This window comes from Archocentrus centrarchus, chromosome 20, assembly GCF_007364275.1.
Source record: "Archocentrus centrarchus isolate MPI-CPG fArcCen1 chromosome 20, fArcCen1, whole genome shotgun sequence".
Taxonomy (NCBI): Eukaryota; Metazoa; Chordata; class Actinopteri; order Cichliformes; family Cichlidae; genus Archocentrus; species Archocentrus centrarchus.
In genome coordinates this window covers 16,920,833-16,947,112 of record NC_044365.1, presented here as the reverse complement: position 1 = coordinate 16,947,112, position 26,280 = coordinate 16,920,833, and the positions used below count along the sequence as shown (strand labels likewise).

Sequence of the window (26,280 nt, the reverse complement as noted above, 5' to 3'; positions counted from 1 at the left end):
CCCCTGGAATTGTTTCAGACAAATCTGAGATGGTGATGCTGAGGCTTTTCCTGAACTGTTACTATATGGACCTTTGATACTGGATGTGTTCTCTGTTTTGGCTGCTGTTGGAAAACATCAGGATTTCTCCTTGGTCCCGCCTGGCAGGCCTAAAGTGACCCTCGCCAGGCCAAACCACAGGAGACTGGAAAAAAAAAAAAAAAGAAATCAACAATCATTAACTCAACCACAAAAACAGCTGAAAAGAAAAAAAAAAAGATAAAAAAAGGACTGAAGAGTATTATGAGTTAATGTGTTTTGCCTGCTCAGCTGACATCCACTTATGTTAACTAAATCACAGTATGTTAAGTCATCCATGGCTGCATCTCAACAAGGTTAAACGTGACTTGATGCACTCCTGCTGGTAGAGCCTATATTATTTTATCTTTAACCTGAACGTGGGAAATAAACACCCTGGGGTCATTTCACTCCTGCTACACGCCGCGTGTGTGCACAGCTGCTAGCGCTACACTGATTAAACTTACACTCCCGACCAGTCGCAGCCGCCGGGCGTTACAACTTTCCCGTTGGAAAACCTGCCCCGGACTCGAGGAACTTGTGATTGGTACGTTTAAAATATTAATTTTCTGGCATGTTTTACAGACAACACACGGGAATGGCAGTAATTTAATTAAAGCTTAAGGCACTGGTTTTGGAGCTAGTAAATATTTTAAAACTATGTGCTCAGAAAGAATGAAATGACCAGAAACAGACATCTAAACAATAACCAACATTGGAAAAAGTATCCCGGGAGCGACGATTATCCGTCGGTGACCCTTGATCCTGATAACTCTGTTTTGTCCAAACAGGGTAAAGCTCCATGCATGAACTTTTTAATAGACTTTGTTTGACTGGCAGTCTAATCTTTAAGTTGCGTGCAGCAATGGAAGACCATTATACACCCACTCTGCGGAAAGCCTGACAGCAACAATTCAGTCCTGCCAGGAACAGCAGTTGACTCAATAACTCACCCACACCAAAGGTTACACAATCATATTCACTGCTCATATGCAACCTCTTTTCGAGCAATGACATCTTCACCTTTACCCAGACACAATTTCTGTCCCTCATTCAAAATACGGGCCACACGAGAAGGTTAACCAACTTTACTGTGAAATAAAAACCTTCCTGCCGGAATAGCGTCGATGACAACAAACGCCCTGGGCATAGAAGGTGAGGCTGCTCGTGTCACAGGCTAACAGGAGCAGCCTTATTCCTGCGGCGTCTAGGTTAGGGGGTTTGGGGGGACAAATGTCCTTGAAACGTCAGACAAAGCCACCTCGGTGTCGTAACAGAGAAACCAAGGGCCTCACCATGCCCGGGTTGGTGACGATCATGCCCTTGCACTCCTCGGCGTACTTCTGCCAAGCCAGCTCCTCCCACTGCAGCATATCTGCAATCTCCTCCTCGGGGACCAGGGGCTTGCTGCTGCGCAGCAGGTACAGCAGCACCTGATGCATTGACAGCACCTCCTTCCCGCCATCTAAGAAATTTCATAAACATAAAAAAAAAAAAGAATGCATGAATAAAGCCACGTATACAGTGAAGCAGAAGGCAGAGTTCATCAGATATTTATAGTTAATAGAAAAAAAAAAATGTAAAAACCTTACTCTTTATAGGTGCAGTTGTAAGAGGTTAAATATTTATCCGAGCAGCCATATGTTGTTGAATAAAAATCAAGAATGCCACTGGAGAAAATTCTTTGTTTTACACAGCCATCTAACCCACCTCACCTCTGCCAACTCTCAGTGTCTCAGTGAAAATATACTGTGAAAATGTCTCTGTGCATTACAATGGCACTGCTCAGGAAGCGCACAGGTGAGCAGGGGCGCTGATGCAAGGTCGGACAGCGCGTGATACGTGAAGCCACATAATGACACGCTTATAACAACAGTCTGCCCTGAATTACAAGATCAGAAATAACCTGAGAGGTGTGCACACACACACACGCACGCACGCACACACACACAAACACACACACACACACACAAATGCATGTGCAGAGAAACACAGCTGAGCACAAGCGTGCAATCAAGCAGGTCAAATAGAGTCAGTTTAATAGAGATTCATGCAAAATTGATTGACCTCCATTACAGATGGACACAAACAGAAAAATCCACTGTCCTCTCAGTCCTGGATGCATTAGGACTAATGCACGCGCTCTGACTGTAACTTCCAAACACACTATCATGGTGCTCTCACTGTAACTCCCCTGTTTGCACTCTGCCTCTTTCTCCTCACAGATCACATCAGAAACACTGGATTGGGTCTTCTGGCGCATTTGTAAAAGAGACAGATAAGTGTTTGTAGCCGACTAAATTGGGAGAGCTGGGAGAGAAATTGTTTTTTGATGGAGAGAAAGTAGGTGGGCATGGCTGTCATAACAAACACCGCAGTAATATCATAGAGCACCAGCACCATCATGTGTATCAAAGATGAATACCAGGCAGCTGCACAAAGGCTCAGGCACCAAGTCCATCTACCATTTTACCAAGAGCGAACCACAACTGTCACCATGATTGTAAATGCTTTGAGCAGATATTACAGGAGGCGTGCGGCTCCTTTTTTTATTTCAAGCAATGTGAGACATCTTTAGAATTATGGACCACCAGAGAGAGACAAATGGCAAAAAAGAAGGTTCTGTGTCGAGTCCTACCAGGCAGAAATCTGACAAAACGGGGCATGAAATGGAAGCGCGGGCATTCAGAGGCTTCTGCATCAGACTCAGGATCTGGAAGAAAGAGGAGGGTTTTTTTTTTAAGACATATTTTAATGATACAATCTGACATGCTTTTCACTCGTTATTAAGGGTCTAACTTCATGGAATTTAAATGAAAACCCCAATTACTCTGGATAATATTGCAATAAGAACTCAAACTTTGCCATATATGTGCGTCCAAATATGAAATATGATGTTAAATATTTTAAATTTTCTACATATGAGTAATGACTGCAGAGGTTAAACTCATATATGATTACGTGCTGGTCCCAAGATGCTCTCTGCCCCATTTCATCTCCTCATTATGGCTCTAACAGGTGCAGTGCACACATGTGACTCTCACACAGTTTTATCAAAAATGCACCACAGCTATGATGATGTGAAAGTGATATGATTTTAACACATGTCAACATAAATCAGCTTCTTTCTTGTTTTTTGCAACCTTAAGCAGCCAAAATCAACCACAGGTAAAAACAGGATTCAGTCAACTGCAATCTGTCTCCTGACAGCTAGCTGTGAGATTTTCTGCACCGTACCTTTAACTTACCTGTCAAAGATTAAGGTTTAAAATCTGAGACCACACTGATTTACGCCTGTGAGCTCGAGTAAGGTTGTTACTGTGAACTAAATGTAGCCTAAAAACTAAAACCAGTCAGCATAAAACATTTTAGTTATTTTAGTTCTGAGACTGTCCATATTAGATCTGATTTATCGAGTTCTTCACTTTCTTGTGTTTTCTTTTTAACTTCTTTGATGTGCTCATTCAGCTTTTCAGAGCTGTTTGATTCTGTGATATAATATTAACTGTATTTAAGTTGTTTTTCAAGATTTGGCTGCTGTAACAAAGTAAATTCCCATCTTTTTGATAAAGTTTTATGTTTGTGGGTGTGTGTGTGTGTGATGCACTTATACACTTTATGAATGCAGCTTGCTAACCAAGCTTGCAAGCACTAAGTGATCATTTAGCACTCCAAACACTCATATAAATATGGCCACTTATGGCTCCACACAAAACAAAACAAGACAAAGTGAAGCTTCAAAATAAAAGAACTGCAAACTAGGTGGTAACATTGTGACAGCTGTGTCAATCCCTTATACACAAAAGTCACAAAATATTTCCATAAAAACGGAGGAAAAAATAAAGGATGACATTGAATTAGGGTCCCATTTTGCCATTCCTGAAACATCCAAGCTGCAATTTGATATAATTTCCTCTTATTTTGTGACCTACACATACTAGTATTCTGGATTGTGGTAGAATCAGCTGCAATTTACAAGTGACAGTCACTGGTGAAGCTGTGAGTTTCTGTGATCTGTGTGTAATCATGGGCCCTTGCTCTGGAAATCATACCTGTCAGATTCCAGTCATAAAGCTCCAGAATATCCCGGAACAAGTAGGAGGCAAACAGCTCGAGGCCTCGGACGCAGTAGTTCTGGACATGAGAGGCAGAAAAGGTTTGATAGCAGTGACATGTAAGTATACAGTAGCAGCGCGCAGCCACAAAAAGTACCATAATGTAGATATGATTGATAAGTAAATCCAGTTCTGAGACTTTATCGCATAAGCCACCTTATTGATACAATCACCCTCAGCAGGTCAAAAGGAAGCTCTTTTTCCTCTTCTAAAAGGATTAGCACCTTCACTCATCCAAGCACTGAGGTGTGAGAGTTACACGCGGCTCAGTGGCGCTCAGACTTAGCCGTTTGAGATAAAAACAAAAGGGGTGAGAAAGGGGAGAAAAAGAGCCAGCAGATAAAGTGGGGTTTTACTGACCTCCGGTGCCATCTCCTCTATGAAGTGAATGGTGTAATCTATGTTGAAGCGGATCACACGGCACAATGGAATCTGTGATGATGAAAGGAGCAGAGGACGAGAAGAAGAAAGGACAGACTGACTCATTACCGTGGCGTTAGGCAGAGGTCACAGCTTTGCAAGGAAACTCATTAAAACCTTGTTTTTTTTCCCCTTCCTCTGGAGCTGGCTCACATCTGCTGGAATATATGAAAACCACATGGAAAAAAAAAACAACAAAAAAAAACAAATCAAGTAATGTGCAAAACAGACATGTACACGCACTCCCTCCATTCTCAAACAGGCGTGGGCACCTGACTCTTGAAAGTTAAGTAACTGAAATCATGCTAAATAGATAAGCCCGCTCTTCTGTGCTTAATCTCCCTAGTTACACGGTCTTTGTTGTCAGAACGCAGGGGTCCATTTTAAGAGATTAACCTGGGAGCTACATTCATTCTTGCCCATCCCAGCAGCCAACTAGCAGGGGGCTAATATCACCAGACTCTGCAGCTCCTAATCCCCACACTGCCATGAAGAGTTTACCCCAGCTTTTAACAAGGGCCATGTAAATTATCCAGTTCAAATCATGCCTAATCCTCAGGGTTCTTTCCAAGCTAGATATTGACCAAGTCTTCTATAATTCAAACATGCAGGAAAACACACACACACACACACACACACAGGGAGAGGGGAAGGAAAATACTCCAGAAACAGCATTTGGTGATCCCCTCAGTGGCTTTCTGGCTCCTTTAAAAGTTCCTCTTTGGGCACACAGAGTAAGAGAGGCTCCTTTCAAATCATAGCCACTCTGGTGTTTGACAGTCACTGATGGGCCTTCAAAAGTGAGTGAGAGGACTCTGTGACAAGGTCAGCGCTGGGAGAGGGGAGCACTTTGTCCACGCAACAAAGAAGTCGACCCAAAGCCAAGAGTCAATTTGATGTTATTTTTGACGAGAGTGGAGCTAAAAGGAGGAGGGATGGTCCACTCAAACCCTGAAAATAAGAAAAGAAAAAAAAAAAAAAAAAGATGTGTTGCCTCAACCGACATGTAGAAGGTTGAGAGTATCCCATCACAGCCAATCTAGAGCTGACTGAGCTGCAGAGCTGATCGTGGGTCTGGGTTATTTAAAAAGCACGCTTCCATGCAGGCAGGCTCACACATAAGAAAAAAGAACTGGAAAACCCAAAACTAATAATATAAATCAAAACTAATACCTGATTTCAATTTGGCTTATGTACCCTTGAAGGAAGCAAGTTTCTACTATTTTTAAACCTCTTCCTGGAAGCTCAAAATGACCACCTCCACTTAAATGTATTAAAACGGTGAACTTTCAACTTGCACTTCATTTTGTGCAAAAACACAAAATCCTACAGGGACCAAAATCTGGTTAGGAGGGTGGGAAATGAGCGTGGCCAAAAAAATAAAAAAAACCTTGTCTTTAATGTTTCATGTACCGCTGCACGATGGCACCAGCCACAGCTCAGGCGCCTTTGTGCCAAACACTCTTCCTCAGATGCCTCAGGATGGAGTTGACAGTCTGACCCTGGGGGGTGAATTCATGTTGAAAATGGCTTGCATGCACCTGACCAGATCCGTTGCCTTTGGGTTTGGACATGTCAGGCTTATCTGCAGAAAACTGCTGTATGGTCTCTGGATTGCAGCTGGAGGACAAGCTCTTCGGTTTGGCACGAGAAGACGTGAAATCGCAGAACACATGCGGGAGTGGTCAGAACGCGAATTCCACAAAGTGATCTTAAAATAGCAGCCGCATCAGAAGCAGCCTAGAGATGTGCAAGGAGACGTTTTTGAAGGGAACAATCGACCACATTCAAATCAGCTGGGTTTTTTTTGACAGCATGGGCAGAGTCGCAGATGGGACTGGACCTCATATATAGAAGTAACAGATGTTGTGCATTTTTCTTTTATTATGTTCGACCTCATGTAGCTGCAAGATAACTGATGTGCGAGAGTTATGTAAATGTGAATAGCCCTCATAGCCCTTACGTTTATAAGTACAAGCTTATCAGTGATTTTCCAAAAGGCCCTAAAATATCACCATGCTGTACCACTAAAAGAAACAGAAATCAGTTAAATGTTTAGTTTTGTGTATCCTGGTTCTACAAGAGGAGCTTTTGAGTCATTAATGAAGTCTCACGTAGTACAACAGTTACTACCCTTAACACACTATTTCAAGTATTTGTGCAGAAAAAAAAAAAAAGACTCCCTCGAGCTGAAATGTCAATGAAGTTGTAAGCAACATTTTTGTATTTCACCTCTGTGAGGCTTAACACGACACCTACAAACAAAACAGAGAAAGCTCAGTGTGACACTCGCCTCCGAAAAGCTCAATGCAAAAGGAACTGCCAACTCCGAGCAAGTAAATAAATAAAAACATAAAATATAAAACACAAGAGCATAACTGAGAAAAATGACTATACAGTGACACCCACTGTTACTGTCAAAAACCTGAGAGTACTGTGGTGGAAAATTCATGGCTTACTGCCCGTGCTGCTAACAATTCAAAGCAGGCTTACGTTAGTGAGAGGAGTGTGGGAGAAGAGAGAGAAGCCTTCAAACAGGTACTCGTGGTCATCGTACTCGATCACTGTCGGCCGGTCGGTCTGGAACAGAAAAGAAGAAGAACAGTCACACACATGCCCGCCCACGCACACACACACACACACACACACACACACACACACACACACACACACACACACACACAAAAATGGTACAATGTGCTGCAGTTTAGGTACAATTCTGTGAATATAAGCAAAGTGCTTACTACCATGACTCTGTAAAATATGTATTAAATGTTTATATACAGTATACTGTTATGCGTATGGAGATTTCCATTCAGGGTCTTGAAAAAACAGATAAAGTCATACCAGGAAGTTGGTGGGAGGGGACACAGTGATCCTGTAGTGGAACAGTTTGCCAGCATTGTTGTTCATTGGACGGCATCGCTTCACAGGCTGGAAAAGACAAAGTCGATACCTGACATACAGCTCTTACACTTTATGGGCACTTTGTTCTTCCTTGGGAGTTTCCACTGTAATTTCAGAGGTAGAAATCATGACTCAAATGAAATGAAACTCCCATTTTGCCGACAGGATTTTAGAGCAAGAACCAGGCAGCAACCTCAGAGGCTTACTCTAAGAGAGAGCCAAATCCCATAGCCACCCCAGAGCCAAAAATAGCCAACTTTACAGCAGAAATAAACATGTTTAGCACCTAGTACAAGAGAATCTCTCTGTATCACAAGTGTATTCTTTCCTTTATGACATTTGCACAGGTGATACCTGTTTTTCTAACTTACCAATTTCATTTTAATTTGGGCTTGAAGTTATGTACCATTAAACACAGAATAAAAGATGGATGTAGATACCCACCTGTTTCTGAAGGCCCATTTTAAAGCCTTTTCCACCACCACAATCTTGGTTGCAAAAAACCAGCAAGGAGCCTTTTTTGCTTGCTCAAATTTGCATCCTGTTTGACATTACACTTTATGGATGCACTTTTATAACCAAGCTACCTAGCACTAGCTTTAGCACATAACTTACCACCTCTACCCTGTTCTTATCTCTTCTACATTCTTACCTCTCTTTTTTTATTTTTCTGCAGCCATAGCTAATGCTCACGCCTCTGTTGCCCATTTCAGTTCTGGCATTCCTCAAGGCTCTATGCTTGACCCACTATTGTTTTCATAATACAAGCTTATTCGCAGCCACATGATTCACAGCCATAATATTACCTACAGCTATGCAGTTGACACACAGCTCTTCTGCTATCCAACAATCCCAGAAGCTTTGATCTAAGGTTCACCTGGCTAAATGACATCAAATGTTGGCTCTCTGAAAACTTCTAAAATTCACCCAAGATCAATCAGCTGTATTAGTTATAGCTCCAAAAGATTCTACTAACTTGGCCTATGCATCGTGAGCTTGATTCATTGACCAAAAATGCCAAGCTGTCTTCTCTTTGGGTGCATTTTGTTTCAGTATTCAAGAAAAACAGTGTTGTTCAGTGATGCTTCGTTGAACTTAAAAACTTTTCCAGAATTAGATGATTTGTTGTCTGCAACTGCTGATTTACACAAGGTCATGCGTAATTTAATTTTTTCACCACCTGGCTATTGCAATGCTCTCCACACTGGCATCAGTCAGAGCTCACTTCATCAACTCCAGCTGATTCAGAAAATCAAACGCCCAGATTGTATATCAATACATCAGAATAGCAACTTCTTTCTCGTGTTCTCTTCTTAAATTATTTTTCTTTAATTGAAAATCTTACATGGGTGTTTAATAGGAGGTAAGTGTCGCCTGTACTTTCATTATTTGGCTTGTTTTCTTTCTTTTTTTTAATGTTTGTAATTATTTCTATTAACATATTTTAAATTTCTCTCTGTAAAGCACTTTGTAACTTTGTTAAGGAAAGTGCAATATAAATTACATTTATTATTATTATTACAAAACTGACGAAGATGGTGATGGACAAAACTTGATGGTTAATGTCATGACGGCTACTCCCACCTTTTCTTTTCAGTCTGTGGTTAAAACTATCAAATATTTTTATATCAGTTAACCTGCCCTTCACTTTTTTTTTTACTTTAATCAAGCAGTCCAAAAAATATTCAAGTTATAATGATGTGGGCTGAAAAAGGCATCAAAATGTCATAATTATGAAGCTTTAACTACAACATATTTGTCAGTTTTTCTTCAGAAATTACTTAAGCATATACAGATGGGTTTTTATAATGGACTCTTTATGGGATTTCACTCATTAGTTGGTTGAGTTGATTAAAAAAAACCCTCATTGCTGTTCCCTTCCACAGATGAATGCTGTCACGCAGCGGCATCTTGTTAAGTGCAGAAGTAAGTGAAGAGCAAAGCATGTTTGCAGAGGTTATTATGAAGACAAACTGCTGGTATGAGTGATGAGTAAAAGCTTAATTGGCATCCTATAATGAGTATAATTATAAAACCAATACACATTATAAACGTATTAAAACAAATAATTGACTAACAACTTCCAGGTCAACAAAGACAGCAACAAGAAATTAGTGCACTAATTAACTCAAGACAGATTTCCAAAATGGAAAATACTAAAAAAAAATAAAAATACATGCCTCCACAAGTGAGTATGGAGTAGAAATTTACAAGCCTTTATCTGGAGGATGATGTACATTAACAACTATTCAACAGATCCTTCATAGGTTATGAAGTCATTAAGGATTCACTGTGATTATCCTGTACTAGACATAAAAGTCTCCTTTTTTTTTTTGGTGATAAAATGCATTTTAACAGTTACATGAATATACAGCTGGTGGGAGTCATAGTTCCAAAACAGAGAAAAGTAAAAAAGGTGAATCATAAAAAAATAAAGAAAAAACATATCTCAGCACGTGGAAAAATACCTGATGAATCACTTGGACACAACTCCCAAGTCAAATTTCCTCAAATGCAATATTTTTTTGTTCTCTAAAATACTACAGTCTCACTTATCGTGCCTTTAACACAATAGAAGATGGCCTCTGTATAGAGAATGCACTTAGCCTGACTAAAATAATGCCCTTGCCCCCATGTGGCACAACTTCAAGGTTATGAAAGGGTGATTTATTCATGGCGTGTCATACCTCCTCCCCCGGGTAGATGCTGTGGCGGATCCCTGTACGTCTGGCCTTGGCACTGCACTTACACAAGGGACCATCATTCATCTGGACAGAAAGAAAATACGTAAATCAGACAGAACTGCTTCACTTGCCATGTATAACACAGGGGCTGCTCAACATTTTACATCTCTAAACTGCAGACTCCTGACCTTTATTTCTTCGCTGGAGTTTGAAGTTTTGACTTTTAAACTTCACTCTGTGACAGTGGTTCCTGCAATACATACCAAATCCTCACAACAGAACTGCTGCTCTGCAGCTTCATTACCTTTCCATCAGCTGGAAATTACAGCACTAGCTTTAGCACACAGCAAAAAGAGTGTCGCTGGCATAAGGACGAGACACTATCTCTAACATAAATCTATGGGAGAAACCCAACGTGCTGTCCTGTCGCTGCCACCAAAGAGCCAATCAAGGCCCAAACCAGGAAACTTGTGAGCCAATCATGTTCCACTGACACAAGAGTCACAACAGTTTGAGCTGCATGGTGGCCGGCATGTTTACTCATCACTAATTTCAATAAAACAATCAATAAAGTATCTATGAATCTATCATGAACCCAGTCTACAGGTACTCTAGTAAAGATGGAGGTAGGTGTGTTCATAATGTGAATTAGCATCCATCCATCAATGGATTTGTTCAGTGCTCTAGTGCCTGAACTGAGCCACTAATGAAGCCATAGTGTTGTGTTAGGTTGTGTGCAGATAGTAGAAATCTAACCTGCAGGTGGAAAAGCAGTTCTTGTTAGATTTGACTGGTGAGTCTATATATGTGTTTTTTTTTTCTTTATGTTCCATTGAAATAAAAGTTATGGCTCTTTTCCCATTTATTTAGACAGCAGCTTCAAAATAAACGCCCAGAGGCCATGCTGGCTGCTGAGTGGGAAGACTTCTTTCTAGAAGGTGGTTGTATGTGCTGTGAGTGGTTTCACATATTTACAAGAAAGATTTTAAAAGCCAACAGAGATAAATCGGAGCATTCGAAAGCATTACGTTTGAGTTATTACTGTATCAAAATAAAGGCTACAGTAGATATACAAGGCCACAAAAATCAACATTTACTCTCCCTTTTCTTTTCTTCCTTGCAAAGGCAGTAAGACCTGTAAAAAACCTCAAATGTCTTTTACAGTCTTTTATCTAATTGAAGTCCTTTTTGCAGTTAAGTAATGGCACATGTGTGCAGATTATCATCAGTTCCAGCAGCACAGCAGGTACAGTTTCTTTCTTCTTACCTGGTTTATCCAAAGTCAGAAATGATTTTACCGATGTACATCTAATAGAGAAGAATACTGGGTAAGATGCTATGATCATGTGGGTGCCCTATAGCTTTAGCACTTCAAATTCACTTGGGTATTCACATTCCTTTTTGGCAAGCTTTCTTCTTCTACTCTTTTACTTCAGAGCCATGCTGTTGCAGTATACATGGAGTGTGGTTTTCTTGCTGAAATAATCAACTCCTCATTGGCTGGCAGTTTACATACAGCTCCAAAACCTGTATATGGTCTCACTGATCACTTTAGTTCACATACATGTAATACTGCTGTTACACAAAGACCTAATGAGCCAATAAGATGGCAGCAACTCAATGCACTTAGGCACATAGACATAGTGAAGATGCCCTGCTGAAGTTCAGACCAGGCATCAGAATGGGGAAGAAAGGAGATTTACAAGACTTTGACCATGGCATGGTCACTGGGTCCATACAGGCTGGTCTGTGCATTTCAAAAACTGTTCATATACTCAGATTTTCCCACACAACCATCTCTACGGTTCACAGAGAATGATCCAAAAAAAAAAAAAACAGAAAATATCCCGTGAGCGGCAGTTCTCTGCATGAAAATGCCTTGTTGATGCCAGAGGTCAGCGGAGAATGGCTTGACTGCTTTGAATTGATAGGAAGGCAACAGTAACTCAAATAACCACTCGTTACAACCAAGATATGCAGAAGAGCGCAACATATCAAACCTTGAAGCAGACGGGCTACGGCAGCAGAAGACCACACCAAGTGCCACTCCTCTCAGCAAAGATCAGAAAACTGAGGCTACAATTCACAGTTCCAAATTTGGCATAAACAACATGAAATCATGTTGAACTGCTGCCTTGTAGCAGCAGTTCAGGGTGGCGGTGGCATAATAGTGTGGGAGATATTTTCTTGGTACATTTTGGGCTCCTCAGTACCAACTGAGCATTGTTTAAACACCTCAGCCTACCTGAGTATTGTTGCTGACTATGGCCATCCCTTTATGACCACGGTCTACCCATCTAATGATGGCTGCTTCCAGCAGGACAACGCACCATGTCACAAAGCGCAAATCATCTCACATGACTGAATAAACTGCGCTCAAATGGCCTCCACAGTGTGCAGCCAAGAAATCTGCAGCGACTGTGTGATGCTATCATGTAAATATGGACCAAAACCTCTGAGGGGTGTTTTTCCAGCCCTTTGCTGAATTTATGCCACAAAGAATTAACACAGTTCTGAAAGCAAACGGCAGTCCAACCGGCTAATAAACGCTTCAAACTTATGGCATGTTCCATATGCATTTTCTTTACGTATGCACATTTTTATATTATATACAACTGTGCTCACTGACAGTGGACATTCTAACCCCTATGCACTAATTATAGAGAAGCTTTTTTATTTTATAATTTGCAAAACACATGAAGAAATCCCCAAATTCTTTGCTGCATTTTTGGAATAAAGTGTTAAACTACGTTTCAATGCAGTTTATCAAAATTGGAAACCCTTACACATCTTTGTATTTTTACCTTGTGAGTCTGCCTGTGTGTGTGTGTGTGTGTGTGTGTGTGTGTGTGTGTGTGTGTGTGTGTGTGTGTGTGTGTGTGTGTGTGTGTGTGTGTGTGTGTGTGTGTGTGTGTCAGACTGGAAAATGTGTTCCTGGAGACACCTAGTGTTGTGGCAGCACAAAAACAGTTGGCAGCTGTTTAATATGTTTGTATGCCTGTGCACACATTTTGACAGCTAGTAGAAACACACAACACGTGTGTAATGGAGATCAATAAAGGCCAGGATCAAAAACAGGTGGGGTCTGACCCACGAGTACAGCAGTGATGGCTCATAAGTAAGATATGATATGCTTTTATATTAATAAAAATCAGCTAAATAGAAGGAAAAAAAACAACATATTTACTGATTCATATATTCAAAAATAGGAAAAAATTTACCCTTAATTTAAAACTTAACAAAATGACTAAAATATGGGAATGTGAGGATAAAATTAGAGTACTGTTATTTCCTAAAAATATTATATATTATTTATGTTATCTGGTAAATTTATTAGTTACTTTTAGTCCTTCTAGTCATTTTTGTAATACCTTCATTTTGAAGCATCATCTAAATCTTGAATCTCAAAGGTCAAGTGAGACATGAATAAATGTATGTGTAGATAAAAAATAAATAATTACTAAGGTACTAAGTTATTCTTCTACCACCTTTTTTTTGCCTCAGATTTTAATTTTTTGAGTGCCTTTCTGATAACGCCTCCGGCCTAACGCAGAATGAGGTATCAGCGGTTTTCCTGCTTTTGTTCTCCGTGCAGGGGCAGCATGAAGTCAGTTCCCACAGCACAGCAGGAGTCGACACATCAAGTCACATCAGATGCATTCTAAGTGCTGGAAATAATCTGTTTGGTTTTGGTGAGAGTGCTTTCTGGGTAGAGGGTGCAGGAGGTGGGACACATGGGACAGTTAGCAGCAGCCGTTATCACAAATCACAAGGACTCTGATCTAAGGAGCTGGCAGGTTAAAGACCATTTAATGTCTAATCTGGCTGCAGGGGACATCTGCATTCTAACTTCTCTGCAAGGTAATGCCTAGAAAAGATCAGGGCTGCAATGCATGTGTAAAAACAGCCTCAGATGTTAAAAATCAAAGTAAATATTACGCATTATTTACTTTAACTTTTAAAACGATTGCTTAAAATATGAAAGCTGTTGCCAGGAGACCAAATGTTTGTGCTAACGAGTTCAGCCTGTCTCCTGCTTCTCTGTATTATGATGCAAAGGATGTGCAGCTGCCTTGTCTTCTAACATCCAGAGAATGTCTTCCAGTATTCCAGGAATGCTTTCCGATTGAGCTTTTCTGCAAGTTTTAATACTTTGTCAGACATACATTATAGACCTACGGTATATGTAGAAGATGGAACAATCTGCTCTAGTCTGAGTGGTAAAGTATCCTCGGGCAAGATCCTGAACCCCAAGTTGCTCCTTATGCGTTCAGAGTGGGAATGTTAGATAGAAAGCACTTACACAGAAAAAGTGCTTGTATGAAAGTGTGCATGAATGGGTGAATGAAGCATGTTGTTCAAGCAGAGTAGAAAAGCACTATATAAGACTCCATTTACCATCCCTGGCATCCCTTTGTTAAGAAACACTAACCTCCCCAGGGTCATTGTACCACAGCTCCTCGTGCAGCCGGTCGGGATGAGCTTTCTTCCTTTTGATCTCAGCGATGACATCAAAAACCTCTGAGTCAGAGCTGCTGGAGCAGGTGCTTCCTTCACCGTCTGACTCACAGTCTGAGTCACTGCTGCTGTCATCTGCAACCAGAGTGCAAGAAGGTCTTTAATCATGTGAACGTTACGCGCCTAACGATTAAAACTAATTCGGCGAGCTGGAGCTGGTCGAGTGGTTAAGCTCCTCTGCTCGGCTGTGCCTTTGCAAAGTATTACACATACAAGGAAGAGTCAAAGTAATCCGTCAAAATGCTTTAAAACTGTGCGCACTCAGGCTCTGCCAACTCTTGGAGAGGAATAATCACCCTCACTGTGCAGATGACACAGCAAAGTTTAAGATCTGTTACCTAATTTGCACTCATTTAATCTTTCTTTATGCAAACAAATATAGTTTATCATGACTAACCGCTCACTCCGGTGGATTCGTTGTCTAAACACTGTTGTTCATTACTATTTCCAATTTTCATGCCAGTTGCAGACTTTAACGTATCCGCGAGATTAAAAGAGGGGTGCAGTTGCCAAAGTTGACATCTGGCACTCGTGTTTTCTCTCCTCCTCTCTCACTTGTCATTCTCGCTCATCGAAAACAAACCTCAAACCAAAATGAGGATTATAATTACCATTCTGCCGAATGGTTTGTGGCCCTCAGCTAAGCAGAGTCTTTAATTCTTATCAGCGCTTTAACTTGAGTGCTTGATTGTGAAGTCGGTGCCCACAGCAGCATATTTAGCAAATTAGATCTCCCAGAGTGAGATTTATATTATTGCAGTGTTGAAAGAGACAATCGAGCTGACAGCCCTGCAGATAACATCAGGAACATAACTTAATCTCTGCCTCGCCCCAACGCACGGCTGAGAAGATAGCAAGCTTTTTTTTTTTTTTTTAACCATATCAATAAAAAAGGTTGTCAACAGATGTTTTAGCTGATGGCTTTTATTGGGTAGCACAATAAGCACAGGTTGTATTTAAAGTGGATTATATATACTTTCACACTGACCGATGTTTATATTAAAAATGGCCAGTTATAAATGATGAGGTCAGCGTATGTACAACTGTGAGCCAAAAACTCTGTCTTAGACTGCTAAACACTCTGAGAGGGGATATATCCCTAATATGGTCATCTGAGGCAAAGAAGCCCCACCCACCTGCAGTTTAAAACTTACATTCACAAGGGGCAGCCAATCAGAAGATAGGATTAATGGAAGGGGGGGGTAGAAAAAATGTCTCATTTCAGACTGAGGGGCTGCTCCAAGGCTCCATATAAGATAAAGGAGGATTATTTTAAACTGTGAATCATGCAAAGCTACTGCGAAGAATAAAAATGGTGTACGGGTCCCCTTTAAGGAATTAAGCTGTGCGGCTGAAGCTAAAATAACAGCACGACTAACCTGGGTCCTCGTCCAGTTTGGTCTTGGGCGGCTCCCATTTGGGTCGAGCCTCCTTGGCTCGCTCCTGTCTCTTTCCCAGCTCTTCTTCAAAACGCTCGTACAGGTCACGCAGTTTACTGGTTCCCACCACCGTAGAGTCTCCCTGAAATACAACAAGCTGAGTTTTTCAACTGCTAAAGTTTAAATGGAAAAGTTGTAGACAGAGAAAGGATTCCAGGATCTTTTAGTCGAGCTACCTTTTGAATATTTAATAGATATTTCGGTCAGGACCACTTTAGTCAAAAGAAGATTATTAGTTCCTTCTGCAGTCATTTATTATTATTATTTATAGAGCAATATGGCTCTGGGACTTCCCATCCCTATGAAGTAATGCCTATAATGGGGCACTGCTAACTAACCTTCAAGTGGCCTACTCTATCATTTTTCATGCAAAAAGGACTAGAGTTAAGCTCAAAGTTTCTTCAGCGGTAAATCTTGCTACTCTCAGTCTGTGAGACATTTCCCAACATTACAAAGCAGTGATGGCGGCCTCAGGATCATCTCTCTGCTGTTTGCAGATGATGTGGCTGGGATGAGAATTCCCACCTCCAGATTTGAGGCCATGTTCTCAACTCTGAGTTGGGGAGAAACTGCTGTCCTAAGTTGCTGTACCAGTCTGTTGTATTGGGGAGAGAACTACATTCCTGCCCTTACCTACGGTCAAGAACTGTCGGTAGAAACCAAAAGAACAAGATCATGAACACAAGCGGTGGAAATGAGCTCCCTCTGTAAGGTGCCTGGTCTTCCCTTAGAGATAAGGGTGAGGGGCTTGAAGGAAAACTGCTCCTCCTCCTCAATCTGACTAGAATGCCCCCTTGGCACCTCCTGTTAGACCCAAGACACACTGGAGTGATTACACCTCTTGGTTGGCTTAGAAAGGTCTCAATGTCCCCCAGAAAAGCAAGAGGGCGTGGTTAGGAAGAGGAAGGTCTGGACATCTCTGCTTAGTCTGCTCCCCCAGTGACCCAGACCCTCAGAAGCAGCAGAAAATGGATGAATGTGCAAATTTATTAATGTACGCATGTATGAAAAGTTGTAGAAGAACAATTAAAACTCATGGAAGGACACATCTATTATTAAAAATATAACAATGTCACATAGAAATAAGGCTACTCTGTCAGTTGAAGGTTAAACTGTATACCCTATACAAGATTTGGCGACAGGATGCACAGAACGGCATCAACTGATGAAGGCTGGCATTGAGATTAGCTGATCTGGAGGGATTGCGGCTAAGCTTGATTTTGTGGCCTGCCTGAACTAAAGCTATGTTTACTTTTTTGTGCTTTGTGTGTTTTATGCTTTCATTGGAGACGGTTGTGAGCAAAGAGGAAACGAGGACTGAGCCAGAGGGGATGACATGCAACAAAGAACCCCAGCTGGACTCTAATCAGGAGGATTCTGGGATTACACGGTCAGAGTTTCAAACCCACAGACCCCAAGGAATCACAGCGACTTTTTTCAAACTTAGGCACAAATATATTTGAGTTTCTTTAATGTACTCACATGAACAGTCGATTATTGAAGGCAAAATGAGCTTTTAGGTGGTGTTACGCAGATTTTAAACAAATCTGCAAAACTTAATTATGCCATTAAAATGATCTTAAATTAACAACAGAAAAGTATTGCTAATTATTACAAAGATTGCACTACTGTGATGTTTAATCTAACTCCCAGTGCAGTTCTACACACATCTGCCACAGACACAGTAACTGACACCCAAAAGTAACTTTCTCTCCGTCATAACAGACACAGGGGAGCCGAATCTGTTTGTGAAGGAGGCTTACAAGTAAAGTTGAGTTCCCTCTTGACATTTGCCATCACTTCAGTTTTTTTAAGGACAGGTCAAGTATCTGCCAGAATGTGTAATGTTTGCAGAGAGAAAGGAGCGAGGACACCGAGCATTCCCAGACTACCGATAAAGGTCAGAGCTGTAAGGAGAAAAAGTAGTTGGCAGTATCCACAAGAGCTGAAGACTTCAGAAAAACAGTTGAGAGGGATTTCCTAAAACAAAAAAATAAATAAATAAAACGCAGGCTTAACTGAAAAAGATACTGCGCTACAAAGACACCAGTTTGGAAACATCACAAGTAAATATCTGGTATTTGTTCTTGATGAATTTATGAACCATGAAATTGGAATTGAGACTCTGGTAGATTCAACTGGGACAGGACTGAGGGGATCATGCATAATTAATTTACTTACAACTGACAATGCAGGGAAGGAGATGTACATGTTTTTTGAGGTGTTCATAAATGTGCTCCTATGTTGGCTGTTCCAAGATCAGCTGGAATGTAATTCAGGGTCAGAAAGTCAAAAATGTGAAATGGGCTCTAGAGCTCAGAGGCATAGGCCCTGGCGGTCCGATCCCCTCCAGCTTCCAAAACTGGTTACATGGAATGTCACCTCTCTGATAGGGAAGGAGTCTGACCTCGTGCATGAGTTTGAGCGATAACGATTAGATATAGTTGGACTTGCCTCAATCCACAGCTTGAGCTAAGGAACCAGTCCTCTGGAGAGGGGCTGGACTCCACTGTGGATTTGCCCCAAGTGAGAGGCAGTGGGCAGGGGTATCCCCCCAATACGGTGCCTGTATGCTGGGGTTTTCCCCCCACCCCAAATGACAGTTCATACTATCTGGCTTTGGGTGGGGTGCTGGAAAATGCCCCAACTGGGGACTTCTTTCTTCTTTTGGGGGACTTCCAACACTCATATGGGCAACAGTATGAACTGGAGGGGAGTGACTGATCTGAACATGAGGTGGGGGCCAGAGGGACGGCAGTCTGGGCTTCTCTGCTTAGAACGCTGCCCTATGATCCAAGCAACAGAAAATGGATAGATGGATGGAAGTTGTAGCAATGGTGACAGATTAAAATAGTTGTTTAATAATTTTGGTGTTATTAAGCTTGCTGCTTTTTTTTTTTTTTAAAGCTTGGAAAAGACACTGGGTTGGATCATTTCTCTAATACTTATAATTTATGGCGTCCTTTTGGCTCTGGTTCCTTGTTATTGGTGTCTTGTAAGACTAGGCTGGGTTGGGCTGGGTGCATCTTTCAAAGGCTACCCTTTAAAACCACTACAGGAAAAAATTTGTATAATGGCAGAAGTTTCTCTTTAAGAATGTATTATATCCAATGAACCAAAGCCAAATATACTTTTAGGGCTATGGACTCTTTGTAAAACAGTTTCAATCAAGAACTTAGCAAAGGTTATTAATATGAAGGTGTCAGTGGTACCACTTGATCCATGGGGTCGTTGGAATAGTAGCTCTCAGCATGGGTGCACCGGATCCAGGCAGGTTTCAGCAGGTCTTCCTCTTCTTTCTCGTCATCGCCCTTCTCCTTCACTTTTTCTCGCTCTCTGTCCCGCTCCCTCTCCCTCTCCCGCTCTTTGTCTCGGTCTCTGTCACTGAAGGCCTCGTCAGAGTCTCTGCTCCTTATGGAGGAGTAGCTGCGCTCTCTGCTCAGCCCCGAGGAGCTCTCTGACCTCCTGTCCTTCTCCTCTTCCCAGCGACCGCGTTTCCTGTCTCTGCTTGTTGACCGGCTACATATAAAAAAAGAAAAGTCAACACGAGACAGGAAGTAAAACTGAGTTGAGGTCTCATGTTTACACTGTTCATTTTATCAAGGAAAATAGATTAATCCTAATACACTAGAAAACAGCAAGAAAGTAACAGAGTTAATCTGCAGAAGCAAAATAAATTATTCAAACTGCTCAACCTGAGCTGTCTCTCTGATATACTCATGTCATTTCCTGTCCATCCTGGAAACGCCCAATGAAACTCTTAATATCTTATTAATACCTCCAGCTCGGCCTCCTGCCTTCCTGTTAGTGCCACTGTCTCCAAACCATCCATCATAGCAGGTCTCACGACCACCTTGTAAACCTTCCCTTTCACTCTTGCTGATATCCTTCAGTCACAAATCACCCCTGACACTCATCTCCACCCGCTCCACACTGCTCGCACTCTCTTCTTCACTTCTCTCACACGGGCCATTGCTTTGGCTGGTTCACCCCAGGTACTTAAACTCAACCACCTTCACTGCCTCTGCTTCTTGCATTTTCACTGTTCCACCTGAGAAAAAAAAAAAAACAAACCAACTCTTTCTTCTAAAGATTTCATACAATGATGTGTACGTCTCCCTTATCAGAAGGGCTCAAACTGGCTTTAACCTCCTGATACCCGAGCTCCTGTTTGCGATGCATTTTCAATTTCTCCTAGAGATCTGTGATTAGATGGACCTGAAATGTATATATACTAAGCTTCCTCTTTGAACAGGAAGTTGTATTTTGTTACATGGTTGTTACATACTTTTGTGAGAAAAAAAGATGTCCTCAGATGTGGACACTGGGATTATTTTATAGCATAACACAACAAAAACAACATGTCTTAAAGTATAAAATACTATTGAGCACAATGATGTATAAGGTGCAGCAAAGTCAAAATGTAATGTCCCCATATGTGGATGCAGGGTCTCAGGAGGTTAACTACAACTGAAAGGGAAGTGGGAGGCTCTGGTGCAGAACTGAACAATAGGACAAGTAGATCAGAGTCTACTAGTTTGAGAAACAGATGGCTCAACTGACTGCTTCATGAACTGGTATCCACAATAACTAAATTACCCAGATTATAAAGGAAGTATTAAACATTAAAAATGATTTTTTTTTTTTTGGCAATTTTCCAATTTGTCCTAACTGGCATTTTGAGACCATAATGGAAATCACAAAGACTGATGCTTGATATACTTGACCAAACTAAAGCTTAGTTTAAGGTCACTGCACTGGTTGTTGTGCACCCCAAATGTGACATCGTCACAGCCACATAGCAATTTATACTGGTGCTGAGATGCACCTGACTCACTCTAATGTTCTTATAATTGACAGGTGTCACCATCAGGAAAACTCTGCATCAGAACTAGACAAGTCTAAATATGAAGCAAAGCAATTGTTGAGAATTTTTACAAAGATTGTTTCTCTAGAAAGTCTCATTTCTTCAATCTGCTGCAGCATCTCCTTCTTTATAATCTAAAAATCTCTGAGCTCCTGCTGTGCTCATGCATCATTGAAATGGTGGGAAAGGCTGACACCACCAAACCTAAAATTTATGAGCAGTATTTTATTTGTCTGTTATGGATTAAAGAGTAAGCCAAATAAAGCAACACATGTACCTCCGAGGCCTCTTTCTGTGCCTGTCGGGCGATTGGGATCTCCGACTGTCTCTGTGCCGATATCTCTCTCTGTGAACAGACAGAGTCATTAAAAGAAAATCATTTCACTGATTGATTCCATGTGGCAGCGTGTCGTCTGTCTACCTGCTGCGATCCCTGCTCCTGTGTCTGGGGGGAGTCCGGCCTCTGTCATACTCAGACCTGTACCGTCCACCCTCTTGCCTGCTGCGCCTGTCTGGACTCCTCCCGCGGTCCTTCCTCTCTCCAGGAAACTCCATTTTGTGCCTGTCGCCGTGGCTTCCATAACCATAGCACTTCTGCCTGTGGTCATCGTGGCGATAACCTCTTTCTGGGGACCTCCTGCTGTCCATGGGCTTCTCATACTTGTACTGCCCCCCATGCCTAATGCTGTGGTCTGCTTGAAACTGGGTGGTGCTTTGGGTGTAGCTGGGACTGAAGGTAGGAGGAGGGAATGGAGGGTGAGGAGGATGGGGATAGTTCATGGAGTACGGAGTGTGGTAGCTCATAGCTTGAGAAGCCATGGGAGGAGGCATTGGTGGGTGTGGTAGTGGCGGTGGGGGCACAGGCGGCATCATGTAAGGGTGGTAGGCATTTTGAGCAGACACCTGCGCCCCTGGAGTGGGACCACCGGCAGAGCTGGGTAAGGGAGGAGGTGGAAAGTTAGGTGGTGGTTCAGGGAAGCCTTGTCGGGCAGGGGGCTTGGAGAAAGGCGGGCGCACCGGGCACTGGGTAAGAGAACTGGGAGTCTGGGATTGAACCGGGGGTGGGTACTGCATGAAGTCGGAATGTGGAGGCATGTAGCCGCTGTTTCCATGATAGCCTGAACTGGGGGCAGTCTGCGAATCATAATGGTAGGAGGGAACTGGCGGCTGGGGCGGGGGAGGCCTTACGTTGGTGGGTCTGTAGTTCTGGCTGGTACCATGCTGGCCTGGGGGCATCCCTCCCCTGGGACCCCCACGATCCTGATGAAAAGACATGACTGTGGACATAAGAGAACAATGAGGTTGCAGCTGACATCCACATGTGAATGCAACACTGCCGAAAATAAAACCAACCAATATGAAAGTTTTAGTTTCAACAGCTCTGAGATACTCCACCTGGGGCAGCAAATGTCCAGAGGCAAAATGTATGAAACATAAAATTGTGCCACTGCCAAAACTTTGGGTCACAACTGTTAATTTATTTACTTCATAAACTGATATCTTAATCTATAAGGAAATAGCATAACTTATTAGTAAACTTATATTTTATGTTATAAACTAATATCATAAAAAAAAACATTTGTACTTAAAACCTTAAAATTAGTTTAGTGGAGGACACCCTGCGCCCATCTTTAGACTCCTCCCTGCTGCAGGTCTCTGCTAGAAAGAAAGAGGATGGCTGATGTCAGCCTGCAGCAAAGTTTATAGAAAACTTTAAACCAAATTTAAAGATGGATGGAAATGTAAAAAAAAATAAAATAAAAGCAGTTACTCTGCATGTAGCCAGCTTTTATTGTAGCTTCCTCTTAATGTAATTGTGCTGTCACAGTGTGAAACAAATCAGGGGTGGATGGGAGCAGCTAAAAAGAAATTCTTTACATTTAAACTCAAACAGTCAGTTTGATGCAAGTCTTTCACCACTTAATCGGTTTGCTTAACAGGTCAAAGAACACTGGCCTAAAAAAACAAGATAATATAACTGACTTAATTTTTTTTTTTTTTTTTGTGGTTATTTTCATTATATCTTGGTCCTGTTGTAATTTATTATTTCATTAATAAATACCATTTCAGTACATTTATAATCTTGGAAGTTTCATCACATTTTATTCCAGAGAGTTAGAAAAGCTGGTTAAGACTGGTTTGCAGCTTATTTCTCACTGAAGGATTAATTTAACACTAGCACCGGATCAGTAATCAGAAAAACTTGGAAAATGTTGGATCGGTGCATCAGATACCTCAGATACACTGCCACACAATGTTTTCGTAAATAGGAACTTTTGCACGGTTTGCACGTTCACAGTTTCGCTCAAGATGATCAAGTGCAAGTCGTACATTTGTGATTAGCAAGTTTATTCCCACCTGTCATGCTGTTGAGGAATTTTACTCACAAATGCATATGATAGAAATGTGATTATGATGTGACAACCCTAACTTGAGCCTGCAATGATACATTTGTTTGTTTTATAGTTATTGCGTCCTTTAACCGTTCTGGATTTGCTAATTGTAATATTTTTATATTGATATGGAACTCTGAGCGTGAAATAATGATTAAGAAACTTCAAGCAGCATTTGTGTAATATTACAAAAGAAAAGCTAGAGGTGGTAAAGGTTTTACAGCTGAGCACCGAGAAACGAGCTGCTGGCAGTTATGAGGTTCACGTAACCAATACAAGCATAAAACGCAGGAAATAACTAATAGCAGCCGTGTTTAGGTAAAAGTTAAAAGAAAAAGCCCATACTCTGCTTTAATAACAATTCTTTTGAGCGCACAGCAGCAGCTTCGTTGGATGTTAGCGAGCTAGCAGCCAACAGCATCATTTAAGAAAGATTTTAAGAAATTACCTTCAAATCGAGGAGGGCTATCAACATACGTGCGTCATTCCGTCTTTCCTATTGGTTAAAAAAAATCACGAAATCTCAAAGGTCGATACTATATTGCTATTATCTTTCATATATATTTATAATTTGCAGCTATGTAATACACTTAGCTCTCTGGTCACGCTTTCGAAGCGCCAGTGTTTCAGGTCGGGATGGTTACGGAGACGGACACAGATGGACCAATCACATTCAGGGATTCGGAGTCGGTCATTGGAAGAAGTTCAGGGGTTCGATGTGTTTCCAGCCGCGTTGTTTTAGCGCACAAATATATATATAAACAAATAAATAAACTTCTTTCTTGCGTATTACAGTCACGCGGAGAGATTCCGAGATTTAAACTTACAATACTAGTGGTTTAAATTATGGCAATTTATGCTTTAAACACAAAATGAGGCGACTTTTTTTGTTTTTTTAATATGTGTGTAATATAAACGTTGGATGGCCTGCTGTTTAAAACAAGTTTAACACTGTTTTAGTCTTCTGCTGCATTTTGTGTTAATTACCTTGTGGTAATTTTTACCTTTGGTGCCAGCTGACAGAAACAAATAAAATGTTGAGACTTTTTTCCCTCCTCTTTGTTGTGGTTAGTTTTTTCCTTTGTGAATGTATTTCTCTCTAGTTTTTCCACTTCTTTTTTCATTCCCTCACGTCCATTGTCGTCCATGGTCGTTTACAGTTGACATTGATGGTTTCAAACTGTCCCATCTTCCTGGTCCAAAATGTGAACACTGGCATCCTCGAAGAGTATCCATCATCTTTTAGGTGCAGAAATACAGCTGGAGGGTAGCATAACATTGAAGTGGATCTTCTATGTTATGCCATGCCTTTGTGGAGTGGCTGTTTAGTTTCTCCAATGTAGAAGTCTGACTGCTCCTAGCTGCACTGCACAGCCTACACTGTGTTACTTAGCTTGTGTTTGGGAGTTTTGTCCTTGGGACCAGTTTTTGTCTTAGAGTGTAGCTGGGATTTCATGCTTGGAGAAAATTCTCCTGCATTTCTCTGACAAACCTGCTACATGAGATACAATGTTAGACGAGAAGAAGAGTGAAAGAGGCCATCTATTTCCACTGTGAATGACCATCATTGAACAGAGGTGGTGGATTATGACAGCAGCTGTCAGCTTCCTACAATACAGCCTAGAGATCCCTTCCAGGTGCCTCAAACCCCATGCACACTCCAACTGACCAATTGAGGCCACCTGAAGTCACAATAGGTCACCAACCACCTCCAAAGGGGACAACACCAACTAGGGTTTAAATAAAGTCCAGTCACCTTGAGAACACCAGGAATGACACTTTGCCCATCGACAGTGGGCAGCAGATGGCAGCCATCAGGAGTCAAAAGGCATCCAGTTCACCCAATTACGCTGCATATGCATATGGTCAATGTGACTGCTATGACCATGGCCACAACCATTTTTAGTTGATTGGTAACATTACAGATCCATGTATTCTTTGATCTTTTATTGATTACAAATGATATTTATACATTATATTATAAATTTATGTAAATAATGTATTGTGGTCAAAATGACCAGCTGTGGGAGTTCTAGATAGAAACACTCATAACTATCTTGTGTATTGTAATTTTTTTTTTAAATTACAATGTTAGAATAAAATACACACATATTTAGGAAAAGTCAGGGTCCTACAGATAGATGGGGTTAATAGCAAAAACGATATTACACTGCAAAATTTGAAAATGGTCAAAATGACCACCTTGGGAGTTCTAGTGTTAATTGGTGGTTCTAAATTGATCACAGATGTGAGGTAGCAAAAGAGCCTGATGTGTATGGAATAAAAAGCTATGGTTGAAATGTGACTTACTCTCTAAAGTTCTTTGAGTGGTCAGTAGGATTAGTAAAGTTCGATATAAATGCAAGTAAATTATATTAGATATTCTTACTGGGCTCACACTCAGTTATGTGCAAAATATACAATGATGCAAAGCAACCAGGATAGAAATATTTAACACGGCTGCAGTTACCATTAAACTCTCTCATGGACATAAGGCATTTGTTCAGAATTATGTTACGTCAGTGTTTTGATAAATATACTGAAAAAAAATTAGAGATGATTATCAGAGGCTCTCTGACGAAGAGGAGGGCCGTGCTCCACTGTGTGACTCTCTCTGCAGCAAGTTTCACATTTTTCTATTATGTTTATTAGAAATTGTTAATTCTAGAAATCAAATTCAGAAAGACTTGATCTTAAGATCTTATTCAAGTTTTTGAAACCTGTTTATGGACAGATGATTTTCCGCTTTAAAAGAGCACAGAAGTATAATGCTCTTCAGCTTTGTCCATGCTTCCATTTGGTTGTTGTAATTTCATTTGCAACAGTAATAATAATAATAATAAGTGTAATAATTTTACATTTCACAAATGGAAGTTTCAG

The 26,280-nt window shown here is 41.2% G+C and overlaps 1 protein-coding gene across 2 annotated transcripts in view; it reads right to left on the bottom strand.

Moving 5' to 3' along the window:
* drosha (drosha ribonuclease III) overlaps nt 1-24,002 on the bottom strand; it is a 126,841-nt gene extending 102,839 nt beyond the window's left edge. For both annotated transcript variants that reach the window (XM_030757289.1, XM_030757290.1), the window contains exons 1-13: nt 23,849-24,002; nt 21,429-22,284; nt 21,285-21,353; nt 19,353-19,659; nt 16,081-16,222; nt 14,616-14,776; nt 10,187-10,267; nt 7,440-7,526; nt 7,086-7,172; nt 4,533-4,604; nt 4,110-4,191; nt 2,696-2,770; nt 1,353-1,522 (exon numbers count right to left, since the gene is read on the bottom strand). In XM_030757289.1, coding sequence (XP_030613149.1) covers nt 1,353-1,522; nt 2,696-2,770; nt 4,110-4,191; nt 4,533-4,604; nt 7,086-7,172; nt 7,440-7,526; nt 10,187-10,267; nt 14,616-14,776; nt 16,081-16,222; nt 19,353-19,659; nt 21,285-21,353; nt 21,429-22,282 — 2,187 coding nt within the window. In that variant the 5' untranslated portion in view covers nt 22,283-22,284; nt 23,849-24,002. The remainder of the gene's footprint in view (nt 1-1,352; nt 1,523-2,695; nt 2,771-4,109; nt 4,192-4,532; nt 4,605-7,085; nt 7,173-7,439; nt 7,527-10,186; nt 10,268-14,615; nt 14,777-16,080; nt 16,223-19,352; nt 19,660-21,284; nt 21,354-21,428; nt 22,285-23,848) is intronic.
* Nucleotides 24,003-26,280: the final 2,278 nt, after the last annotated feature.